The 22,046-nt window shown below is 41.7% G+C and overlaps 1 protein-coding gene across 1 annotated transcript; it reads right to left on the bottom strand.

Moving 5' to 3' along the window:
- ppp1r7 (protein phosphatase 1, regulatory (inhibitor) subunit 7) lies at positions 1 to 21,586 on the bottom strand. Its single transcript, XM_078563495.1, has 9 exons — positions 21,452 to 21,586; positions 18,123 to 18,178; positions 15,215 to 15,280; positions 11,802 to 11,932; positions 10,802 to 10,964; positions 8,392 to 8,508; positions 7,715 to 7,819; positions 2,321 to 2,407; positions 1 to 487 (listed from the first exon to the last, which is right to left on the bottom strand). The coding sequence occupies exons 1-9, from the start codon at positions 21,579 to 21,581 to the stop codon at positions 311 to 313; spliced, it is 1,032 nt and encodes a 343-aa protein (XP_078419621.1). The 5' UTR covers positions 21,582 to 21,586; the 3' UTR covers positions 1 to 310.
- Between the last annotated feature and the right edge of the window lie 460 nt (positions 21,587 to 22,046).

Here is a 22,046-nt window from a genome sequence, read left to right as displayed (position 1 = left end):
TAAAGTCCATGCATTTCAGTGCTTTTAATGTTCATTCCTTACAAAAAGAAAACCAAACATACTCATTTTCTCCTCACAAGCGAAGGATCAAGTTCTGGGTCACCTTAGAAACTGTGCAAGGCTGCAGCATACAAGATGAACCAACCAAAACACAGGAGCATGTTCATCAGACAGGAGTCAATAACAAAATCATGCATCGGATTATTTAGCTATAATTTAGTGCTTTTATCAAATACTTTAAGAGCCTCAGTCAAGTAAAACACATGGAGCCTCCTCCAAATGAGTCAGTGATGGAGGAGCTGCTCCCCGTTCAGAATCGGATAAAGGTTGCGTCGATCTGTCGCACAGAGGGGAGGGACAAGATTACTTTCCGCCGATAATGTGGGTCCTTTTGCAGCGGGTTACCCTCAAGATACACCGTCTGTAGATCTTTGGCATTCTTTAGCTCATCAAGGTCACTCCAGTGCTCGATTAAATTATCATTCATCTGAAAATTCAAGGGAGAACTTTTCAAACCCAAAGCAGACAGACAATCTCAAAGCAGCAGCTAACGTAGCTTGTTTCCTGAACAATATAAGGATTCAATATAAAATAATCCTTCCTTCCTCTTGAATTTGAAATGATCACAGAAGGGAGCCATGAGACCCATGTGCCTGTGTTAAATCTTCAGCTGAAGTAATGTCTCCCTTTCCTCAGGCACTGCCTCCCTCCCTCCCTCTTATAACCACCTTCCATGAACCATCCATCCTCTCCCAACTACTCGCCAATCTCTTTGCTTGCCAGCTCCAGGTCCAAAAGTTACTGTTCAAATCCCTCTAGTCTGGCTTCCTCCCTACTCATCAACAGTGCTGACCAGATCAATGAATAATGTCCACCATGATTGACTTGTACATTACTCATTCTTACCTCAGTAGATTTGTCCTGTTGGAATATAGCTGAACATTCCCAGCAATGGATTCTCTTTCTGCCCTCACGTGGACATTTAAGAACTCCAAAGATCTGGGTGGGCTCTCTCTTAACGATATGCTGCCCCACACTAATACGACATCCACAGACTCCACACATACAATCAATAATATTCAGCTCTACTATCCCACCATCTCTTTCAGCTCCACAAAAAGCTATGTTGCAAGGCTGCCTGTCTGAATAAACATCAACTTCCCCCTTTGGACAAGAATCATTCAGCTCCTATCATAAACTCTGCTCACTCACCAAAGAACCCATCTTTCTTTCAAACCATTCACTCGGGCTGAAACCTTGACAGCCCGTTTGACCCAGAGCTTGCACCTAGCAGCAAGACACATACAACACTGCCTGCCAGAGCTCTGCAGCCACCAAAATGCTTACCTCCGCGCTTTTATTGCCCTTGGGTTCGAATATTCCTTTGCACTCCTTGCTGGCTTTCTATGCTCCACTAACTCCAACTTGTCCAGAACAAAGCCACCCATATCCTGTCCTGCATAAGTCCCTCTCATTCATTAGCCATCTTCTCACTGGAGAAAAGGGAACTGTGGTCAAAATATTAAATTCCTTCTCATCAAACCCCTCCCTGACCTTGCTCCACCATCTCTACAATCTCCTCCAGTCTTACATCCCCTCCAATACAATTTTATCCTCCCATTGTTCTTTCACTTCACTTTTAGTGTCAAACACTTCAGCAACCATTAAAATACATTCCCAAAACTGTAGGCCTCTCCACTCCTGTTGTCTCCTTTAAGACCCTCAACAATGAATCATACAGTACAGAAGTGGCCATTTGGCCCATTGTCCATTTGAAAACCTATAAATTGAGCAAGTTTTCAGTCACCTCTTAATTTTACTCTTTTTATCCCCATCTCATCTAATTAAGGAATCTGAATTTTTTTTAACATTAATTATTTAAATACAAGTTGCTGTTCTTGGCAGAGAATTGCTTACATCGCCTACTCTAAAGTGATGTAAATATATTTTAATTTATCCCCACTTGAATGGCGTTTTTAACTGGGACTAAGTTACGCTCACGGCCCTACTCCCAGCTAAGCCGAATTACTGCAATTTCTTTTCCATAAAAAGAACATCTTCATATAACCCACATCTGGGTGTTGCAGTTATTTCCTAACAGGTGCCTAAAACAGTGTACTACAAATATTGCATATCATGTACAACTGAGCCTTAGGTCAATCTTTCTGTATAAAATGGTGCCCATTACATGCAAGCCAATTTCAACAAGAAACCTGTTCCTCTGAAACAGAAATTAATTTATTAATCTTGGGCGGCAGGGAGGCGGGGGATGCCCTTGACTATTGGAATGCTTATTAGACACTTGTTCAAATAAACCTACCCAAAATTCCTGAAGTTCTGTCAGGTGACTGATATTTTCAATCTTCTTGATCCTATTGGTTGCTATATCCAATGTTGTTAACTTTTTCTGGAACAGACACAGACATGAAACTAGGCAACATGGTTGAGATGTACATGCAGTCTACAGTAATAAGCTTTGCACAACAGATACTATGAAAACCAGATGCAGTCACATTAGCGTGTGCTGACACAAGTAGAGAGTGGAGCCATTAATTTAAAATCCATCACCATGGGGCCTGAAAACCAAGCTGCTGAAAAGCCAACTCATTGAGAACTTTCTCTTGATATGGAGTGTTTCCGCTCTCCCCATGGAATGACACCACATTTACCAAAATTCAGAAAGCTTAGGCTCATGATGTCAGAGCTGAGGCTTACAGATCCCCAGATATGCACAAAGATACTGGAATGTTTAGCCAGTTACCATATAAGGGCACTGGAGCTTGCAGGCTTATCTGGAATTGAGCAGGAAGAGTCTCAGTGACAGACCTACTCCTCCAAGTCCCAACAGTGAGCCCTGTGGGTTGGTCAACCCACAGCGCTTTCAGAGTGGACCTATCCAGTTTAGATATCAATCTACCACCGAGGGGTGGTTGCAAATTCCCATCACCAGATTTGTCATCTTGACCCTAAACCTCAAAAGGTTACCATACAATTGTTAGAGGACCAAAGGAGGCCTTTCGGCCTGTCATGTCTGTGCTGGATCTCTGAGCGATTCACCTAGTGCCACTTCCCTGATTTTTCCCTGAAGGCCTGCAAATATTTCCTTTTCAGATAATGATGCAATTCTCTTTTGAAAGTGACGATTGAATCTGCCTCCACCATACTCTCTGGCAGTGTATCCCAGATCTTAACCACTCGAAGCATAAAGGTGGTTTTCCTCATGTCGCCATTGCCTCATTTGCCTTAATCTGTGCGCTCTGGTTCTCAATCCTTCTACCAACAGGAACACTTTTCTCCATCAAATCTCCTGTCAACCTTCTCTTCTCCAAGGAGAACAGCCCTAGCTTCTCTAATCTATCTACAAACTGAAGTTCCTCATCTCTGGAACCATTCTCATGAACCTTTTCTGCACCCTCTCTAATGCCTTTTCATCCTTCCCAAAGTGTGGTGCTCAGAACTGAATGCAATAATCTAGTTGAGGCTGAACCAGTGATTTTTACAGGTTCATCATAACATCCTTTTTTTTTGGCTCTATGTCCCTATTCAGAAAGCCTGGCATCCTGCAAACTTTATTAACTACTCTCTTAATCTGTCCTGCCACCTTCAATGATTTGTGCACGTATACCTCAAGGTCCCTCTGCTCCAGCACTCACTTCAGAATCGTACCCTTTATTTTATATTGTCTCTTCCCATTCTTCCTACCAAAAGAATCACTTCTCTGCATTAAATTTCATCTGCCACTTGCCTACCCATTTCCACCAACCTATGTTCTTTTGAAGTTTAACATTATCCTCCCCACAAAACATAATACTTCCAAATTGTGTTGTCTGCAAATTTTGAAATTCTGCCCTGTATACCAAAGTCTAGGTCTTTGATATAGATTAGGAAGAGCAGGGATCCTAACACCAATCCCAGGGGGACTCCATTATAAACATCCTTTCACTTGGCCAATTCCGTATTATTGTTGCTACTGTACCTTTTTGTTTTATTCATTCACAGGATGTAGGCTTCGCTGGCTGGGCCAGCATTTATTGCCCATCCATGATTGCCCTTGAGAAAGTGGTGGTGAGCTGCCTTCTTGAACCGCTGCAGTCCATGTGGTGTAGGTACACCCACAGTGCTGTTAGGAAGGGAGTTCCAGGATTCTGACCCAGCAACAGTGAAGGAACTGGGATATATTTCCAAGTCAGGATGGGGAGTGACTTGGAGGAGAACTTCCAGGTGGTGGTGTCCCCATCTATCTGCTGCCCTTGACCTTTAAGATGGTAGTGGTTGTGGGAAGTTCTCCTCCCAAGTCATTCACCATCCAGGAGCTCTAACTTTGCTCGCAAATCTGTTGTGCGGCACTTTATCAAATGCCCTTTGGAAGTCCATGTACACCACATCAATGGCAATACCCTCATCAGCCCTCTCTGTCACCTGCTCAAAAAACTCCAAGTCAGTCCAACATGATTTGCCCTTAAATCCATGCTGACTTTCGTTAATTAACCCAGATTTAACCAAGTGGCTATTAATTTTGTCTCAGATCACAGTTTCTAAAAGCTTCCCTGCCACCGAAGTTAAATGACTGGCCTATAGTTGCCGGGCTTATCTTTGCACCATGTTTTGAACAAGGCCGTAACATTGGCAATTCTCCAGTCCTCTGGATCTAAGGAGGATTGGAAGGTTATGGCCAGTGTCTCACTTTCCTCAGTATTCTTGAATGCCTCACATCTGGTCCTGGAGCCTTCTGAACTTCAGTACAGTCAACCTACCCAATACTTGTTCTTAACCAATTTTATACCAATAAAGTGTCTGAATTACCTCTTCTTTCACCATGACTGGGTAGCATCATCTTCCTTGATAAAGACAGATACAAAGTATTCATTTTAGTACTTCAGCCTTACCCCACTTCCATGAGTGAATCCCCTTTTGGTTCCTGATTGGCCCCACTCGTTCTACTATTTATATGCCTACAGAAGACTCTTGGATTTCTTTTTATGTTTGCTGCCAGTATCTTCTCATACTCTCATTTTGTTTCTCTTATTTGCTTCTTCCAATTCCCCACTGAACCTTCTCTATCAAGCCCAACTCTCAATTGTAGACCATTTTGGATGGTAGAGATATTGAAAAAAAATCACTTTCCTCCACAAACCAGACTTAAAACTACAATGGGGTTAGATGAAGTAGGGTGGGAGGAGGCCTATATGGAGGATAAATACGAGCAGAGACCTGTTGGGGCCACAAGGCCTGTTTCTGCACCGTAAATATTATGGAATACTGTTAGACCTCTTTAGAAATACGTGTTTTCCTAGTGGAGAGTGAAAGAACTTTCCCCTTTTTGCATCTAGTGTCTGAAACAGATGATCCCTAGTCAGGTATGAAACTGGTCCTGAATAAAACTACTCTGGGAATGTGCCCACCTAATATCAGAGGAGCTACAAGTGCACATCTCTAAAATGACATTTTAGTGCTGAATCGTAAACTGCTGTATTATGTATTGCTGAAAAAAAATGTTGTCAAAGCTTTTGGTCTTGCACTTATCAGGACAATTTGCAGGAATACCAAATATGTAAAGGGAACAACAATTTATACTTCATGAGAAGAGAGTGCTGATTGTTGGCAAGTGGATTCTGATTGGTTGAGGCATTGCGATGGAGCGTGCACCAGTTAACTGATGACCAACTGTTGACTGTCAAGCTTTGTTTAAATTCAAACCAGGTACTTTTTAAATAAAGCTTGACAGATAACTGTCAGTCATCAGTTAACTAGTGCTCTCTCCATCGCAATGTCTCTACCAATTAGTACTCTCTTCTCACGTATTATAAGTTGTTGTTCCCTTTACATATTTGGCATTCTTGAGAATCGTCCTGATGAGTGCAAGACCAAAAGCTTTGACAACATGTGCCTTTTTTCAGCAACACTCAAGTTCTGCACTACCTAGCAAATATTTGTAAACTGCTTTATGTGGGATTACACCCGTTAGCTGGATTGAGATCACTAGGGGAGCTTCATGCGGGATTACAGGGGAAGAAAGGAAGGAAATTCATTCACTTGGTATAGGAGATTATCTGAACCATGTACCAAGGGATTCAATGGACGATCTTACAGATCCACACAGCACTGCTGAACACAGTACATTTAGTCACTGTACCTCTGCAGTAGTCTATATTATTAGATTTACACATCAAATTTGGTACAAAGGGCATGTACGCTACTGAAAAATGAAGTACCTGCTGCTCCCATCAGTTATGCTGTGAAAGACATTTTCAATATTAAAGGTGTCACACAGTCTGACGCCTGCTAGCTGCTATTTCAGTTATAATGTATTTTACCGAGAAGGCTTTTAGGCTCCCATTAATTTGGTCAAAACATTGCTGAATTTTTTCTCAACTGCCATTTTAACCTCTCAGTAACAAATTTCTAATATTGGTGGCTGAGAAGCAACTGTGTGAATGTTTTCTCCCAGCTCAACATCATGTTGGATCTTCACACTTGAGTCTTTAAATTTGCTGTTTCAATTGACCGAATATATTCTTGTACCACTGCAGGTTTTAACAGATTTATTTGCTTTTGTTTGAAACACTGCATTTGCTACCTTCATGACTCCTGTTATCACCAGTCCCCACAGCGCCCCCCCAGTCAACAGCAGGTCAGCTCTCAAGCATCACAGGCTACCCTGCCAACTGCTCAGTCATACTCCAAACTGCTGCTCCCCTCCCCCACTCACCACATGCCTCCTGGTTTCCCAGCGGTGTTCCTACCTCACTGGTCAGTCATTCCTCAGGCCATTTTTGTCCTGCTACTATAAATTCCAACATTGACATTTATAAAGGAAACTGCCTGTGTAAAGTTATCAGGCCGTAATTACCTCCTTCCATGTAACACCATCTAATGGGCAATTAATGCTAGCCGGGCCAGTGAAGGCCACATCTGAAGGTATTTTTAATAAATTCTCTCCCCCACCTGAAAGGTGTTACAGCTCTGGATTAATAAATGCAATTGCAGCTTAATGTTTACATAGGCTGAATAGTGAATTTTATAATGGAAATACAAGAGTAAAGACAGAATGTTTGGTTTTAAGATCAAGACAAAATTGTCATGCAGCCTAGGTCAAAAAGTCCTTTACAACTGTTAGCCTTGGCTCAGTTGGAACACCCTCACCTAAGTCAGTGTGTTCAGTACATAACCCCAGGTTAACAATTTAGTGCAGTAAGTGGTGCTATCTTTGGATAAAATGTTAAACCTGTCTGCCGCCTCTGTTGAGTGTAAAAGATCCCACAGCATTACTGGAAGATCAAGAGTCGTGTGTTCTGGTCAACATTAACATCCAAAAAATGATTATGGTCATTCATTTCTATGCTGTTGGTGGGACCTCACTATGTGCAAATCGGCTGTTTCCTACATTAGCAGCTACACTAGAAGAACTTCATTGACTGTGAAGACCTTAGGAGGTCCCAAGTACATGAAAGGTGCTATAGAAATGCAGGTTCATTTTATCTTTCATTCAAAGCCTACGTCACCTGGAGACTACACTTTGCACTCCACTCTGCAAAACGCCAGTATGTATATTAACATCCTTAGTTATCTAGGAAGTAGAGATGAAGAACTGTATGATAACGCGATGCACTGCCTAGTTTCTTACTAAAGAGTTAGAATCCTTCTGTTCCACCCTTGTTATATGAGTAAGTGTTAACCTGTGCTCCGATGTGAACATGTTGCAACAGTGACTCACATTGTTCTCCAAACCTTCAATCACCTCGATGCCATTGTGACTCAGGTAAAGCTCCTGCAGATTGACCAGGCTTTGCATCCCTTCTATCTTTGTCAGCCGATTACTCTGCAAGGAAAGGTCACACTGCATCAGAACCAACCACCAATGCAGATGCATTAACAGTCAGTAACAGGTTAGTCACTGAAATTTTATTTAACTCTGTCAGACAGGCACAAACCCATCAATGGGTTTCTCCTAAGATTTCCAAACAATTATTTTCTGTTCAACGTGAATGCCACACTTTCACATCATATGGTTATTCCCCATCTACTTGATCCCAGAAAATTTAGGTGCAGATTAAAACATCACATTTTCCCACCACCATCAAGTGTGCATAGGGGCACTGCAAGAGGTTGTGCAGATAAAAGTACGACACTTCCTAGCACACACCACTGCTAAACTTCCTACTGCTTGGCTTGCCCAGCTAGGATCATTCCACTTATTGTACCACTGCCTTACAAGGTTACTTAACAGTTAAATGAAAAGAACCCAATGAGTCCGAATAAGAAACCAAGCTCGCTAATCATTCCTTATAGCCTGGAGTAATGACCTGCTTTGCAGAGTGGCTGGATTTCAAAGAAACAACTGTTTAAATGTATTGGGTGGCGAGTATCCACATGCTCGGGTTCAGAGATTACCTGTATACTGAGGACAGTGAGATTCGTCAGCCCATCCAAGTTCTGTAATTTGGTGATTTTGTTTTTACCCAAAAACAAACTGCCGAGTTTCTTCAAATTTTCAATATTTTCTATAACCTGTTAAAAAAATTTTTAAATGATTAAAAATTACAACCACCTCCCTCTGCCCCATCAATATGAATCTGTGAATAGAACACAATACAAGAACACAAGAGGAGGAGTAGGCCATTTGGCACCTTGAGTCTGCTTGGCCATTCAATAAGATCATGGCTGATCTGATTAATGGCCTCAAATCCACTTTTCTGCCTGCCCCCCTAATCCTCAACTCCGTTGCAGATCAAAACTCTAACTCAGCCTTGAATATATATTCATGACTCAGCCTTCACTGCTCTCTGGGATACAGAATTCCAAAGACTAATGACCCTCAGAAGAAATTCATCCTCATCTCTGTCTTAAATGGGAAACCACTCATTCTGAAACTGTGCCTTCTAGTTCTAGATTTCCTGAGGGAAAACATCTTCTCAACATCTACCCTATCAAGTCCCATCAGAATCTTATATGTTTCAGTAAGATCATTGCTCATTCTTCTAAACTCCAATGAGTATAGGCCCAACCTGCTCAATCTTTCCTCATAAGACAATCTCTTCATCCCAGGAATCAGCCTAGTGATCCTTCTCTGAAAGCCATCCTCCTTGCAATCAAAACCAAATACGATCTCCCTCTCCTGCCTAGCACACTCAGTCTCTGGAAAACGTGACTGGAACAATCTGGTGTTAATGGAGCACACCAACACATTTACCTTCCTCCACACCATCATCTCGATTTACACTCCAGCAAGTAGCAGCATATTTAAAGGTCAAATCTGTGCACAGATATTGAGTCATTTCAACAGCTAAGAAATTAAATCCACACATACCATTACCACAAACAAAAGCAGCGCTCAATACCAATGGGACGCTGTTAAGTAACTTCAAATCAAACCACCGGAAAGTGGATAGGATTTAGAAATTTCTTATGAAAGTTCTTGAGACAAATTCACTTCCCTTTTTCTCGGAGGCTACAGAATAGTTCCACAATCATCCAGTATATTCTGCAAACAGCCACTTTCCATGTTAATTTAAGTAGGTCCACTGAGGGCCCCTCCCTCAAAAAAAGAGGAGGCAGGGCAGGAAGAACATTCCTTTTCATCAGGGACACCAGTGATTAGGAGCGGGAACCCTTTCTAGTTTTACTCTTCCCATTCCAGGGTCAAAAATGGTAGTATCCAAACCTTCTACCAATTCCCCCTCAACCCAAGATCAGGTAACTTGGCACAAATCAAGCAATGGATGGCAATCAGTAGAACACTACATTGAGTCACATCATTATCAGAAGTCCACCTGGTCATGTTTTACAATAAATTCCAATTCTTTTGTGGATAAGTCTAATTGTAGCCAGCTTTAGCAGGTCTCCTGCGGCCAATCATCACAACAACAAGACATCACTGCAGGAATTCCTCTGGAAACTATCCTCGGCTAATCAATCTGATGAATTGTCAATGATCTTCCCTCCATTAGGGTCAGAAGCAAAGCTGTTCACTGATAATTTACATGCAACTCCAGTCTCAACCCCTCTAAGCTGCCCAAGCCAGCCTTCAGCAGGATCTGGACAATGACCAGTTCTGAGTTGATAAATGCCAGGTAACATTCACTCCACATGTTAGTGTTGGGGAATGGCCAAACCCAACAAGAAAAAGCTCTTCTTGATGTCAGTAGCACCAACATGCAGATTATCCTTGATCAGAAGTTTTAACTACATCAGCTTGGTCACCACTGCTACAAGTGCTCTGTAATGAGTCACACACTTTCTAACTGAGCAAAGTCTCTCTACTAAATACAAAGCTCATCAGGAGTGGAACGAACCACTCAATGGTTCACCTGTGTACACCTGCAACAACATTAGAGAAGCTCGACACCACCCAGGGCAAATTAGCCCATTGGACTAGCATCTTGCCACTTAGTTCAACACACTATTTCCACCATCAGTACAATGTAACTGCAGCATGCACTACAGGATAAAGTGAAGGAACTCTGCAAACGATTAAACAACAACATGATTCTAGCACAGAGGGACAAGAGCAGCAATATCATGGCAACACAAATTACTTCAGTTCCCCTCCAAGGCAACCATCCTGAATTCGATGTATATCATTTCATATCATCATTATCAATGGGTCAAAATCCCAAACTCCTTTTCCAATATCATTGTAAGAGCACCATCACAAGGACAGAGCAGAATAGTACACTGTTAATTACCTGGTGTACATCTTGTGCAATGCCAGAGTTCCATTAGTTATTTAAGCCATGTTGCCTTAAGGCTAAGCCCCACTGAGATTTGGACTGTTCTAGTGGCCATTCCGGCATGTACTTACCCGGATGCGATTTGAGCCGAGCTCCAACATCTCCAGCTGATCCAGGTGACCAACATTTTCGATTTTTGTGATTTTGTTGTTCACGAAGAACAGCTTCTTTAGCTTGGTGAGTGACTCAAGAGCCTCAATTTTCCGCACAACATTAAAAGAGAGATCCAAAATCCTGTATTGAAGCAAAGGATACCAGGAAATCACTTCAGTTCGACAGAAAAATGAAGGCATCAATCTCTGCAGCACGCAGAGCTTCCAGGTGAAATACTGAACCAGGTTAAGAAAAGCAACGGAGCGAGGCAAATGATGAGACTGCATGAAAATTTAGGTTTTTTCCTATCCAAATAAAAGCTTTTTAACTGCTGATCCCTTTTGTGAAATCTGATTATGCTTCCATCAATACCTGGGATCTGTGCTGCACTTGGGCGTCGATGTAGGGCCAGCCCCCGGAAATGTCACCCATTACAAGGAGTCCAATGTATATTTATGGAATAATGGGCAGTTCACAGCTACAAGCTAACAAAGGAGAAATTATAGCAGTTTCTGTAACTACAGGCCTTCAGTGTGCTCTAGAATTTAAAATTTGCCAATGGTACCAAACTTGGAAGTTTGACAAACAGTATGAAACAGTAAGTAACACCAATACCACAGGACATAAGCTAGTAGAATGGGCAGACAAGTGGCAATTGGAATTTAATATAGAGAAGTGTAAAGTGATGCACTTTGGTAGAAGGGGTAGGAAGAGGCAATGTAGGCTTAATTGCACAGTTCTAAAGAGTGTGCAGGAACAGAGGGAGCTGGGGGTGTCGATCTTTGAAGGTGGCAGGACATATTGAGAGAGTAATTAGCAAAGCATATGGGATCTTGGGCTTCATAAAGAGAGGTATGGAGTACAAAAGCAGGGAAGCTATACAGAACCTTTATAAAGCTCTGGTTAGGCCAGAACTAGAATACTGCATCCAGTTCTGGTCGCCACTAAAGGAATGGATTGAATTATTTTAATACTTACTCAAGGTCCTTCAATGTCTGGAGATTTTCTAATTGATTGATCTGGTTGTCATACAGATCTAACTCTCGGAGTGTTATCAGATGCTCAAGGTTCTCAATGGTCTTGATAAGGTTCTGACGAAGACACAGCACCTAGAATAAACCCAGAGACCAGGATGGACTTGTAAGGAGTGCATTCCAAGTATTAAACTACCAAGTAACAAAATTATACTTGTAATAATTTTACTACATACCAGATCACATCACTGCACCTGGATCAAAGTTTAAATAAAACATCAAAAGGGAGAAAAAAAGACAGCCCACAGTGAAAGTTGAGTTTATTAAGTAATTAAAGGATTTACTAATTACACTAGTGACATCCTGGTGGAAGAAATTCAATGCTGCACAAGTCTTTACCTTGATTGCCCAATACTTTCTATAGTGCAATGAAAATATCAAGTGTCTGACTCATAGCTACATCTAAATCTAGTATGGTTTCTGATTTGCCAGTGACTGTTAAATAGTTAGTATCTTAAAAACCAGCTATTACTGACAATTCAGCATGTCATAATATGGAGCAATCAAGGAATAGAAGATCCTTAAATGATATGATGTGCAGTTCCACTGGTATTGGTGCGTTCTGTAGCTGATGGCCAGCAGAGTATAACATTGTGTGCCTACTTACACTGACATAAGTCTATCCCAGAAGTAGATTAAGACTTAGTCAGGGGATATGCTCATGGTCTTACCAACGCTGGGACTAACACAAAGTATTGCTCAAAAAAAGAGACAAGTCTAAGCATTTCGCTTTTCATCAGGATACTCGCAAGAATTCAAATATAAGGGGAAGACAATAATTTATAGAGTTTGTGAAGAGAGTGCTGATTAGATGGCAAGTAGGGTTTCCATGGAGAATGCACCAGTGATGGCGACTGACAGTTACCTGCCAAGCATTGTTTGAAATTTAAACCAGGCATATTGACCCTGATTGGTCAAGGCATTGCCCTGAGGAATGAGTCAGTGAATGGCTGTCACTTTTTTTGTTTGGCTGAAACAGACGCAGTGTATGCACATGTTCTTTCTGTCTGCAAAGAACAGGGCTTTGTATTAACATATGTAGCTTTGAGTACACACAAATATGCCACACTGCGAGCTTGACAATCTTAAACTGGTCGTCAGAATTACGCTGACAGCCAATTTGAGATAGTCAGTCGGGCTCACAGCATGGTCATATGGACTCGAAACGGCAACTCTGTTTCTCTCTCCACAGATGCTGTCAGGCCTGCTGAGTTTTTTTTCAGCATTTTCTATATTTTTTCTAGTTTGAGTTATCAGCCTAATTAAACACATAGGGAGCAAATTTTTGGTTTCTATATCTTTCAAGCCCTCTGAAGAACTGTTGAAAACCATATTCTGCCTTATAAAAGATATGTTAAAAACCTCATGATGTACCTATTCCTGAATCCTCAAGGCACTATTCATGTAAACAGCTGTAGTTCTTTACTGCAAAATTACTCCTCTTAGGACTTCCTGACTTTATTATTCTTAGCCTCTTCAACAGACAGGCTTTAATAACCATTATCTTTCTAGACTATAGTTAATGGATCTCTCCACCAATGTTTTCTGCCGAATCACTGAGGTTACACTTTAATCGTGGCTGATTTCATTACCGACACTTATTTCCTTGCACCAAGCGCTTTTCATCTATAACACGCAGACACTAAAAGCAAAAGACAGGCTATACTTTCTCACAACACTCAGTCAGCCTGTTTATTTTGGAAAATCAGTTGCTCTAGGATACAAAGAAATTCTATCAATCCTTAACTTTCCAAAATGTCCAACATTGATAGAGGGTAGTGAATTTTTTGAATTCTCTAACCCAGATGGCCATGGAAGCTCAGTCATTGAGTATGTTCGAGACGAGGTTGATACAGATAGCAATGACATCAAGAGATATGCAGATGGCGTGGGAAAATGGTGTTGAGGAAAATCAGCCATGATCTAATTGAATGGCTGAGCAGGCTCAAAGGGCTGAATGGCTTACTCCTGCTCACTATGTCCCTACAATCAATAATTTAGTTGCATTGAAAATCAAAACCACCACAGCAAATTGCAATTATTAATTTTATATTCTATGTGGGTTTTGATATGTAGCATATTTTGTAACTATTTATACTTTTGGGTGGGAAAGATTTGCATATATTACTCGAATTGGACATCAAATTTCCGCCTTATTCCTGTTGCGTGGAAAATTTTCCAGGGTGGGTTTTTTTTTGGGCTCAAGTCGGCTTCAGCTTCTGGCTATTGAACCATCAAAGTTTAGATCAGCATTCCTGAGCGGTGACCTGTTCAAACAAAACAGACAGCAATAGATCCAAATTTGGAACCCATTCCTGGACCAGTAACGTGCAACATACATATAGTGAAACAGGATGTCAATTGAACACATCAAAATGCACATTTTATAGGAATGCTAAAGCATAGCAAGAGAATTAAATGCTGATCTCAACCAGAAGAGTTTAATAGAAACCGTCAGAAGTTGGCAGAGAGTCCGAACATCCCGGAAAGATTCACCGCACAGCAAAATACAGTAATAGACAGAAATTCAGCTCAAGGACTATCCTCACATCACCAATAAAGGAATCAATTCAATATAGTTTTTTTTTTAAATCAGCTATATAATCTCAAATCTCCAACCCTCTCTGCAGTCATCTCAAAGCTAAATACACAAATAGAACAGATCACTATGGAATGGTAATAAACTCCACAAGTAGACAATCATCCAATGGGGCTAGTCTCAGAAGCAGCCTGCTCACCAACAGACTTGGTTGTAATACTGTGAAGAACCACCACATCAGCATGACTGCAGTTCACTCTATTTCAGAAGGACTAAAGGGAACCCTTTACTGTCATAAGTCAACGACAGTACCTAGCAGTTGGCAAAACAGAACTGATTCATTCTTCCACCAAGTGCCTGGCAGGAGGCAGGGAAAGGGGTGAATTAAGTGGCTAAGATGTTTTAGTTACAAAAAAAAAGCTACATACAGGCATTCTGATGTACTAGAGTTTTGAATGTGGGTTGCTCCTGTGATTAGAATAAACTCCTAATCTCAGCCAGGAAGCAAATTCCCAACATGCCAATGCCTAACCTCATGCATTCCACTGAAAGAACTGCTATGTGAAGGGAATATTGACTAGGGAAGGCAGAGATTGCGTGGGAAAGGGAATATAATGAACAGAGGTGACAGAAGTAATCAAACAGGGACTAGAGAAAATCACATCTGTACAGGAAATTTTACTATCTACAAGGAGGGTCTTTTCCACCACATCAGGAAGCACCATCCAGTTATCAAGATGCTGCAATATCAAATACTTAAGGCGTGCAGAGGTGGTAAAAGAATTAACTATTATGCCTCAGATATCAGTTGATCTTACCTTCACTTTCTTCAGTACATCAAATCCTTCTATTTTCCCAATTCTGCAGTGGTTGAGATCGACATCCTAGAAAAGCATAAAATAATCAGCCGTGTTAAAGGGAACAAAACCTCAGATTTATCATCCCATGATGCTTACTTGGAATGTACAATAAGAATGGGAGAACACATTAAAGGCTTGTATTTATATGGCAACTTATTGCACCTCAAATCATTTCACATATTATTACTTTGAAAATCAACGATTTACATGAGCAACTACAGTTATGCAAAGCCAAGGCCCTACAACATGCAATAAGCAATGAAGGCCCCACAATCCCAATAAACCTTTCATTCCAAAATAACCTTTAAAAAGGAGTGGTTGCCTTAATGAGCGATGCACCATCAGCTCACCAGAGGGAGCGGCTGTAGCAAGAGCACAAACACAGTTATCATTTCATTCTGGTTTGGTAACCCAAACAAAACCAGACCTGAAAGTCACCATCACTGAAAGTGAGTCAGCTATGGTTCGGTGGGTAGCACTCTCCTCTGAGTTAGGTTGTGGGTTCAAGCTCCACTCCAGGGATTCTAGCACAAAATCTAGGCTGACACCCCGGTGCAGTACTGGGAAACCATCAGGCGTGTCTCATTTTGGGTAATTTGCTAAACCGAGGCCCTGTTTACCCTCCAGGGTGGATTTAAAAACTATACCTGCACTATTTAAAAAGCAGGGATGTTGCCCACCCTTTCTCCCCCCCCCAACAACCCCCCTCCTCCCCCACCCCCCCCCCCCCCCACCCCCAAATGCCCTGGCCAAAACTGATCCCTCAAACAACATCACTAAACACAGATTATCTGGTCATTATCACATTGCTTTGACCTTGCTGTGTGCAAACTGCCTGCAGCATTTCTTACAATCAGAGAGAATATTTCAAAATACTTCATTGGTTACAAAGCACTGAGATGTCCTAAGGTCGTGAGAGACACTAGAAACGAAAATCTTTCTTTCTTAAAAGGGCTGGTTACTTTTCCACAATCTGAACAGGACAAGGATATATTCAGTACTGAGTTTAGTCCAGCTCATCTACAAACAGGTACTTTAACTGAAAGCTATTACCAGCAACACTTGAAATTAGAACACAATTTTCCAAAAAAAAAAAGAATTGCACCAATATTGTACATTGTATTATTGATTTCAGGAGCGACTATCCAAAATAGCATCTGGTGGATTTTAAAATTTTAAAGTCTCAATAAGATCCTGCTTCATTTATCATAAACAAAAGTTACTCCTTAGAGCTAAGAGCTCAAGGTCACCAGTCTCAACCCAGTTCACCTGAATAGAGTACACTACTTGACAGACTAATCAGATCATCTCTTACTCTGGGGGAACAGCATCTCATCTTCCGACTAGGCACTTTACAGCCTTCCGGACTTGACACTGAGTTCAACAACTTCAGATCATGAACTCTCTCCTCCATCCCCACCCCCTTTTTCCAATAATTTAAAAATTTAATATATTTTTCTTTCCCCACCGATTTCCATTATTTTTAAATTCATTTCCATCTATTGTTTTATCTCCACCTTTTAGCCTATTTCGATCCCTTCCCCCCACTCCACCCCCACTAGGGCTATCTGTACCTTGCTCATCCTGCTTTCTACCCTTAATGTCATCATTAGCACATTCCTTAGCTAATATCACCACCGTCAACACCCCTTTGTCCTTTTGTCTATGACATCTTTGGCAATCTCTTCTTTGCCTCCACCTATCACTGGCCCTCTATCCAGCTCTACCTGTCCCACCCCCCTCAACCAGCTTATATTTCACCTCATTTCTATATTTCCTTAGTTGTGATGAAGAGTCATACGGACTCGAAACATTAACTGTGTTCCTCTTTGCAGATGCTGCCAGACCAGAGTTTTTCCAGCTATTTTTGTTTCAGATTTCCAGCATCCGCAGTATTTTGCTTTCAACTCCTACTCTACCTTGCTCTCCTGATACAGCCCAAGTATTGGGAAACACCCAGCTGACTGCAGGGTTGATGCACTTCTGGTACATGTAAGCAACAAATAAGGAATTGCTAAATCAGATTGCCTAATGCATTGAGCAGAATTACGAGTGAGGTGCGCCCCAGGGAGATGTGATTAATGAAAGACTAAAGCTAGTAATAGAGATGATTTCCTGAGGATCTACAGCACAGTAGAGACTAATGGTATGAAGATCTACTTGGAAGATCTTGGGTAAAGTGCCATGTGCAGAGAATATCAGCAGGTGAATCGTCAACAGTAACTTTGATAATATTGGGAAAGACTCACCTGCTGACATTTTAGGAAACTGTGAGCCTTGGCTACAGTCAACTAATACTGATGTCTGTGTAGGTTCTTCTGAGTAATCACCATAGTTGTTCAACTCCCCAGTGCGAATACTGTTTTAATAGGATGGGGAAACTAGCCAATTAGCTTGTGAAATAATAGCATTACAGCCACTTCAATTCACAAATGGCAGGATCCCCTTCTCCAGGGATCCACAAGTGTTCAACCACAAATGTTAACGCCTTCACCTGCACAGCAAGTTAATGAGCAAGACAGCACATTGCCACTGCCATAGATGTAGCTAATTTGTAGCTAATAGGATTTGATGCTGTAAGTGGGAAAATGAACAGAAACATCAACCAGAAGAGCTCACATTCAGCCATGAGGTGGAACCATGTGAGGGTGCTTGCCAGAGTTCAATGGGTTTCCAAGGACAGAGAATAGTCAATATTGGAATATAGCTTCACTCAACAGCAGCAAATGCATGAAGATGACCAACCCATCATTGCATCCTTCTTGAAAAACATGAGCCAAAGTAACTAAACCAGGCACCCCAACAATCCAGGCTGTGTACAATCACAATCTTCAATGTATCAAAGCTCCATTTAAAGGTGACTTACTTCTGCTTCAGAATCTAAAATGATGGTGTCAATATCAACTGGAGTGTCTGGCTCTCCTGAAATAGAATTTAACATTTTATTTTATTAGCCTAATCAATATTAATATTTCTGTACTGAAGTACAAAATTAAAGACAATTACACTTTTCTCTACAAAAAGTTTATTAAGGAACATTAGAAAGGCAAACTTGGGTCAGATATCCTTTGCCAGAGGCCAGCACATGATGGAGTGCCTGATTCAATGGTTCAGATCTGGTCCTTTAATCTACTTGCAACTAGCTGGTCCAGTTTCATCTTGCAACAGATTTGAAATGAAAACAAATGCAACTGCAGCTTCCCCACCCCTCCCCACCTTGGCTTCTTTACCTCTCATGCTTCCAACACACATGGATCTTAAAATGTTAATTTCTCACTATTTACATATTTTTGTTAATTCCTGCATTTTCTTTCTCTCAAGTCTTAACTGTTATCTATTGTGCGGTGTACAAGTCATTTACCACATCAACTCGCTTTCCAAGCTACTTATTCTCTTTCCCGCTATTGATGTTTCCAATATTCTCCACCTTAAATTCCAGATTTGCAGCTTTTGAGACTCAAATCTGAAGAGGCTTGACAGGGTAGACAGGTTGTTTGCTCTGGCTGCAGAATCTAGTACACAGGTTCACAGTCTCAGGATAAGGGTTAATTATTTTCTGAGATGAGGAGAAATTCCTTCACTCAAAGGGTTGTGAATCTTTGGAATTCTTTATCTCAGAAGCTTGTGGATGCTCCATCATTAAGTATACTTAAGGCTGAGAGATAGATATTTTTGGTGTCTCAGGGAATTAAGGTGGGGGGGAGAAAGAGTGGACTGGAAGCAGAACTTCAGCCATGATTGAATGGAGCAGGCTCGAGGGACCATAAGGTCTACTTCTGCTCATATTTCTTATATTATATTCTTGTCTCTACTTTTCATCCTCTCTCACCATTTGCCAAACAGTCTCTCTTTATTAACACTCCTCTCATTCCAACTACTTGTTTCACCACCTCTTTCTCCAGTACTGTTTACCATTCCTTTCTACAAATTCCTCTACTCTCTGCTCCCACTAGTTTCTCCGGTCTCCTGCTTCCCTGTCTCATTATCCATACTCTGATTCTCTTTGGTGTCTCTCCCCTTTCTCTGTCCCATTTGTTTCTGCAGTAGGCTTTGTTTGTTTTTGTAGGAACTGGACTGCCGAGAAAGCTTAGAGAGTGGGAGAGTACAAACCATGGAGCCCAAGGGAAAGGAGTTTACAAGCAATTGAAGCAACCCTGAGAACATCAAGCAGCAAGGTGGCTCTGTAAGAGTAGCTTCAGGAGGGCAACAGCCCCAAAAGAACCTACATTATTCCAGAAGGAGATTATCGACAGGCTGCAATGTGTTTTAGTCAAACCATGTCTCTGGTACCACCATCCCCTCCAAATTCGACCTCAACTTTCAAGCCCTACCTTATACCTTCTTCCCATGGACACGTGTACTGCTATCGCTGCAGTTCCTTCTCATTGCAAGACAAGAGTGCTAAAGTAAAGGAGCTATTTAATCATTGCCAGCTCAATAAAAGTGGTCCAATACCTCCACACTAACCCCACGATGCTTCCATTGTTTCAGAGCAAGAGAGACATAAGAACATAAATTCTCTGGTCTCATACATGCCCTTCCATTTCTCTCACTGTACCTCCTTTCATCTTATGCTGTCAGCCATCAATTTACCATCTCCAGTTCTCTTGAAAAGGTGGAGGCAAGTCACCTTCATGAACTGCTGCAGTTCATATTACCGACTGTTTTTTTTCCTTCCCTGCAGCGGTTTGATAAAACTGAGTGGCTTGCTAGGCCATTTCAGGTTGCAGTTAAGAACCACCACATTTCTGAGAGTCTGGAGTCACAGGTAGACCAGACTGGCTAAGGGTAGCAGATTTCCTTCCCTGATTAATGAACCAGTTGCGTTTTAAGGACAATCCAGTAGTTTCATGATCATTATTACCACCTTTTTTTTAAATCTCAGATTTATTAATTGAATTTGAATTCCCCCAGCTGTCATGGTGGGATGTGAACACATGTCTCCAAAGCATTAGTCTGGCTATCTGAATTACAAGTCCGTTAACATTACCATTGTCCCCCACTCGGCACTTGGAAAATCATAAGTTAATAAACGAAACCAAGCACAGGTTTGTTGGAGGAAAATCATGTTTGATAACTTGATTGTGTTCTTTGATGAAGTAATGGAGAGGGTTGATAAGAGTGGTGAGGTTGATGCTTTGCATATGGACTTCCAAGAGGTGTTTGGTAAAGTGCCACATAATACATTTGTTAGCATATTTGAAGCCCATGGGACAGTGGCTGTGTGAAAATGAAATGGTCTAAGGGCCAGAAAGCAGACAGTGGAGGTAAATGGTTGATTTTTTTTAAGACTAGAGGGAAGTATACAATCCCATGGGTTAATGATGGTACTGGGGTATACAGGAGATAATTTCAAAGTCTTGAAATTTGGAAATGTAGTAAACAGCAAGGAGGAGTAACAGACTTCAGGAGATACATAGACTGGTGAAATGGGCACAGAGACATGGCAGGTAAAATTTAATGCAGAGGAGTATGAAGCAATACATTTTGAAATGAATACTGAGGGTCAAAATAAACTACACGGTGCAATTTTAAAGAGGGTGCAAGAGACCTGGGGGTGTACGGACAGAAATCCTTTAAGGGTAGCAGTACGATTTGAGAAAGTTAAAAAATGTCCATCAAATCTTTGGCTTTATTAATTGTTTTAAATTTCCAGCATCTACCGCTTCTTACTTTTAGTTTCTAAGCTATTTTAAGATGGGGAGCAATTGAAATCTAAATTGAAATCTGCTGCCTCTGCCCTCACTCATAAATAAAGTTGGAGAACACTGGATGTAAGCAAAAGCAAAAGAGAGAAAGGAGGCAGTAACAACGTATTACTCCACGTAAAGGTGCCCTTGTGGGGAGTCACGAGGCAGTGTGCCAGAGCGTCACAGGGTAGTGAGGCCAATCCCCCACACTCCACCAAATGGAGAGGGAGGAGGTGACAACTTAAGGTGCAACAGGATGACCAAAAGACGACAACAATCCCATAGGGAGGAAGAAGAAAAGCATCAAACAGAAGAAAACTTAGGCAAGAGTCCTAGCAGTGAGTTGAACTGAGGGGCTAGGAAATAGATCGAATCGCTCTCAGTTGAGAGGGGCATGGTCAGGAACAGAAAATTTGGAGAACTGCACAAAATGAAATAAGTCCATTGCTTCTCACTGGACTTTTGAAAATGCACCATATAATGTAAAAATGCAGAAGTTTGGTACCTGATGCATTTCCTCCAGTTCCCCTCAATCTTATATTCTGCGACATCTCATCAATAGTTCCCTTCTTCCGTCCTTCTTCATCCCCAGACTCTTCAGATTCCACTCGCCTGTCAACTGTCAACCACCACATGGTTACTGTATTTCCCTTGGAAATTTTCACCTTCCTAGCATTCATCGGCCTGACCACTCTGCTCCCTGTCACCACGCACAGTCACTCCCGACATCCCCATCCTTCTCCACAGCCCCCTCACCAATACCCCTTCCATCACCACCCCCGACCTCTCACTCACTCACACCCTTGTGCCCATCTCCTTCCCCCATCATCTCAACTGATGTCCTCCCCATGCCCTCCCCTCTAACTCAGCACTCTCGAGGTCACTCCCTCTTCCAGGCTCCTCACTCTCCCACCCTCACCTCTTCAGTCCCTACCTCTTCATCACTCACTCCCCCTCTGCCCTTCAAAGACTCACGCACCCTTGATCCCTCATTCACTCTCCTACCAACCACTGTCACTCACTCGCTGTCCCTCCCCCATATTCAACAGCCTTTGACATCCTCCTGCCCTCACTCTCCACAGCACCTCCCTCATTCACCT

Source organism: Cetorhinus maximus, chromosome 19 (assembly GCF_964194155.1).
Source record: "Cetorhinus maximus chromosome 19, sCetMax3.hap1.1, whole genome shotgun sequence".
NCBI lineage: Eukaryota > Metazoa > Chordata > Chondrichthyes > Lamniformes > Cetorhinidae > Cetorhinus > Cetorhinus maximus.
Note: the sequence above shows the minus strand (reverse complement) of the source record. Positions and strands in the feature narration are given on the sequence as shown.

Coding starts and splice junctions, on each gene's coding strand:
- ppp1r7 (XM_078563495.1), bottom strand. CDS start 21,581: ATGTGGTGGTTGACAGTTGACAGGCGAGTGGAATCTGAAGAGTCTGGG. Junction 15,281..18,122: donor TTTTAGATTCTGAAGCAGAA/GTAAGTCACCTT, acceptor ATGCTTTTCTAG/GATGTCGATCTCAACCACTG. Junction 2,408..7,714: donor TTGAAGGTTTGGAGAACAAT/GTGAGTCACTGT, acceptor TGTCTGTTCCAG/AAAAAGTTAACAACATTGGA.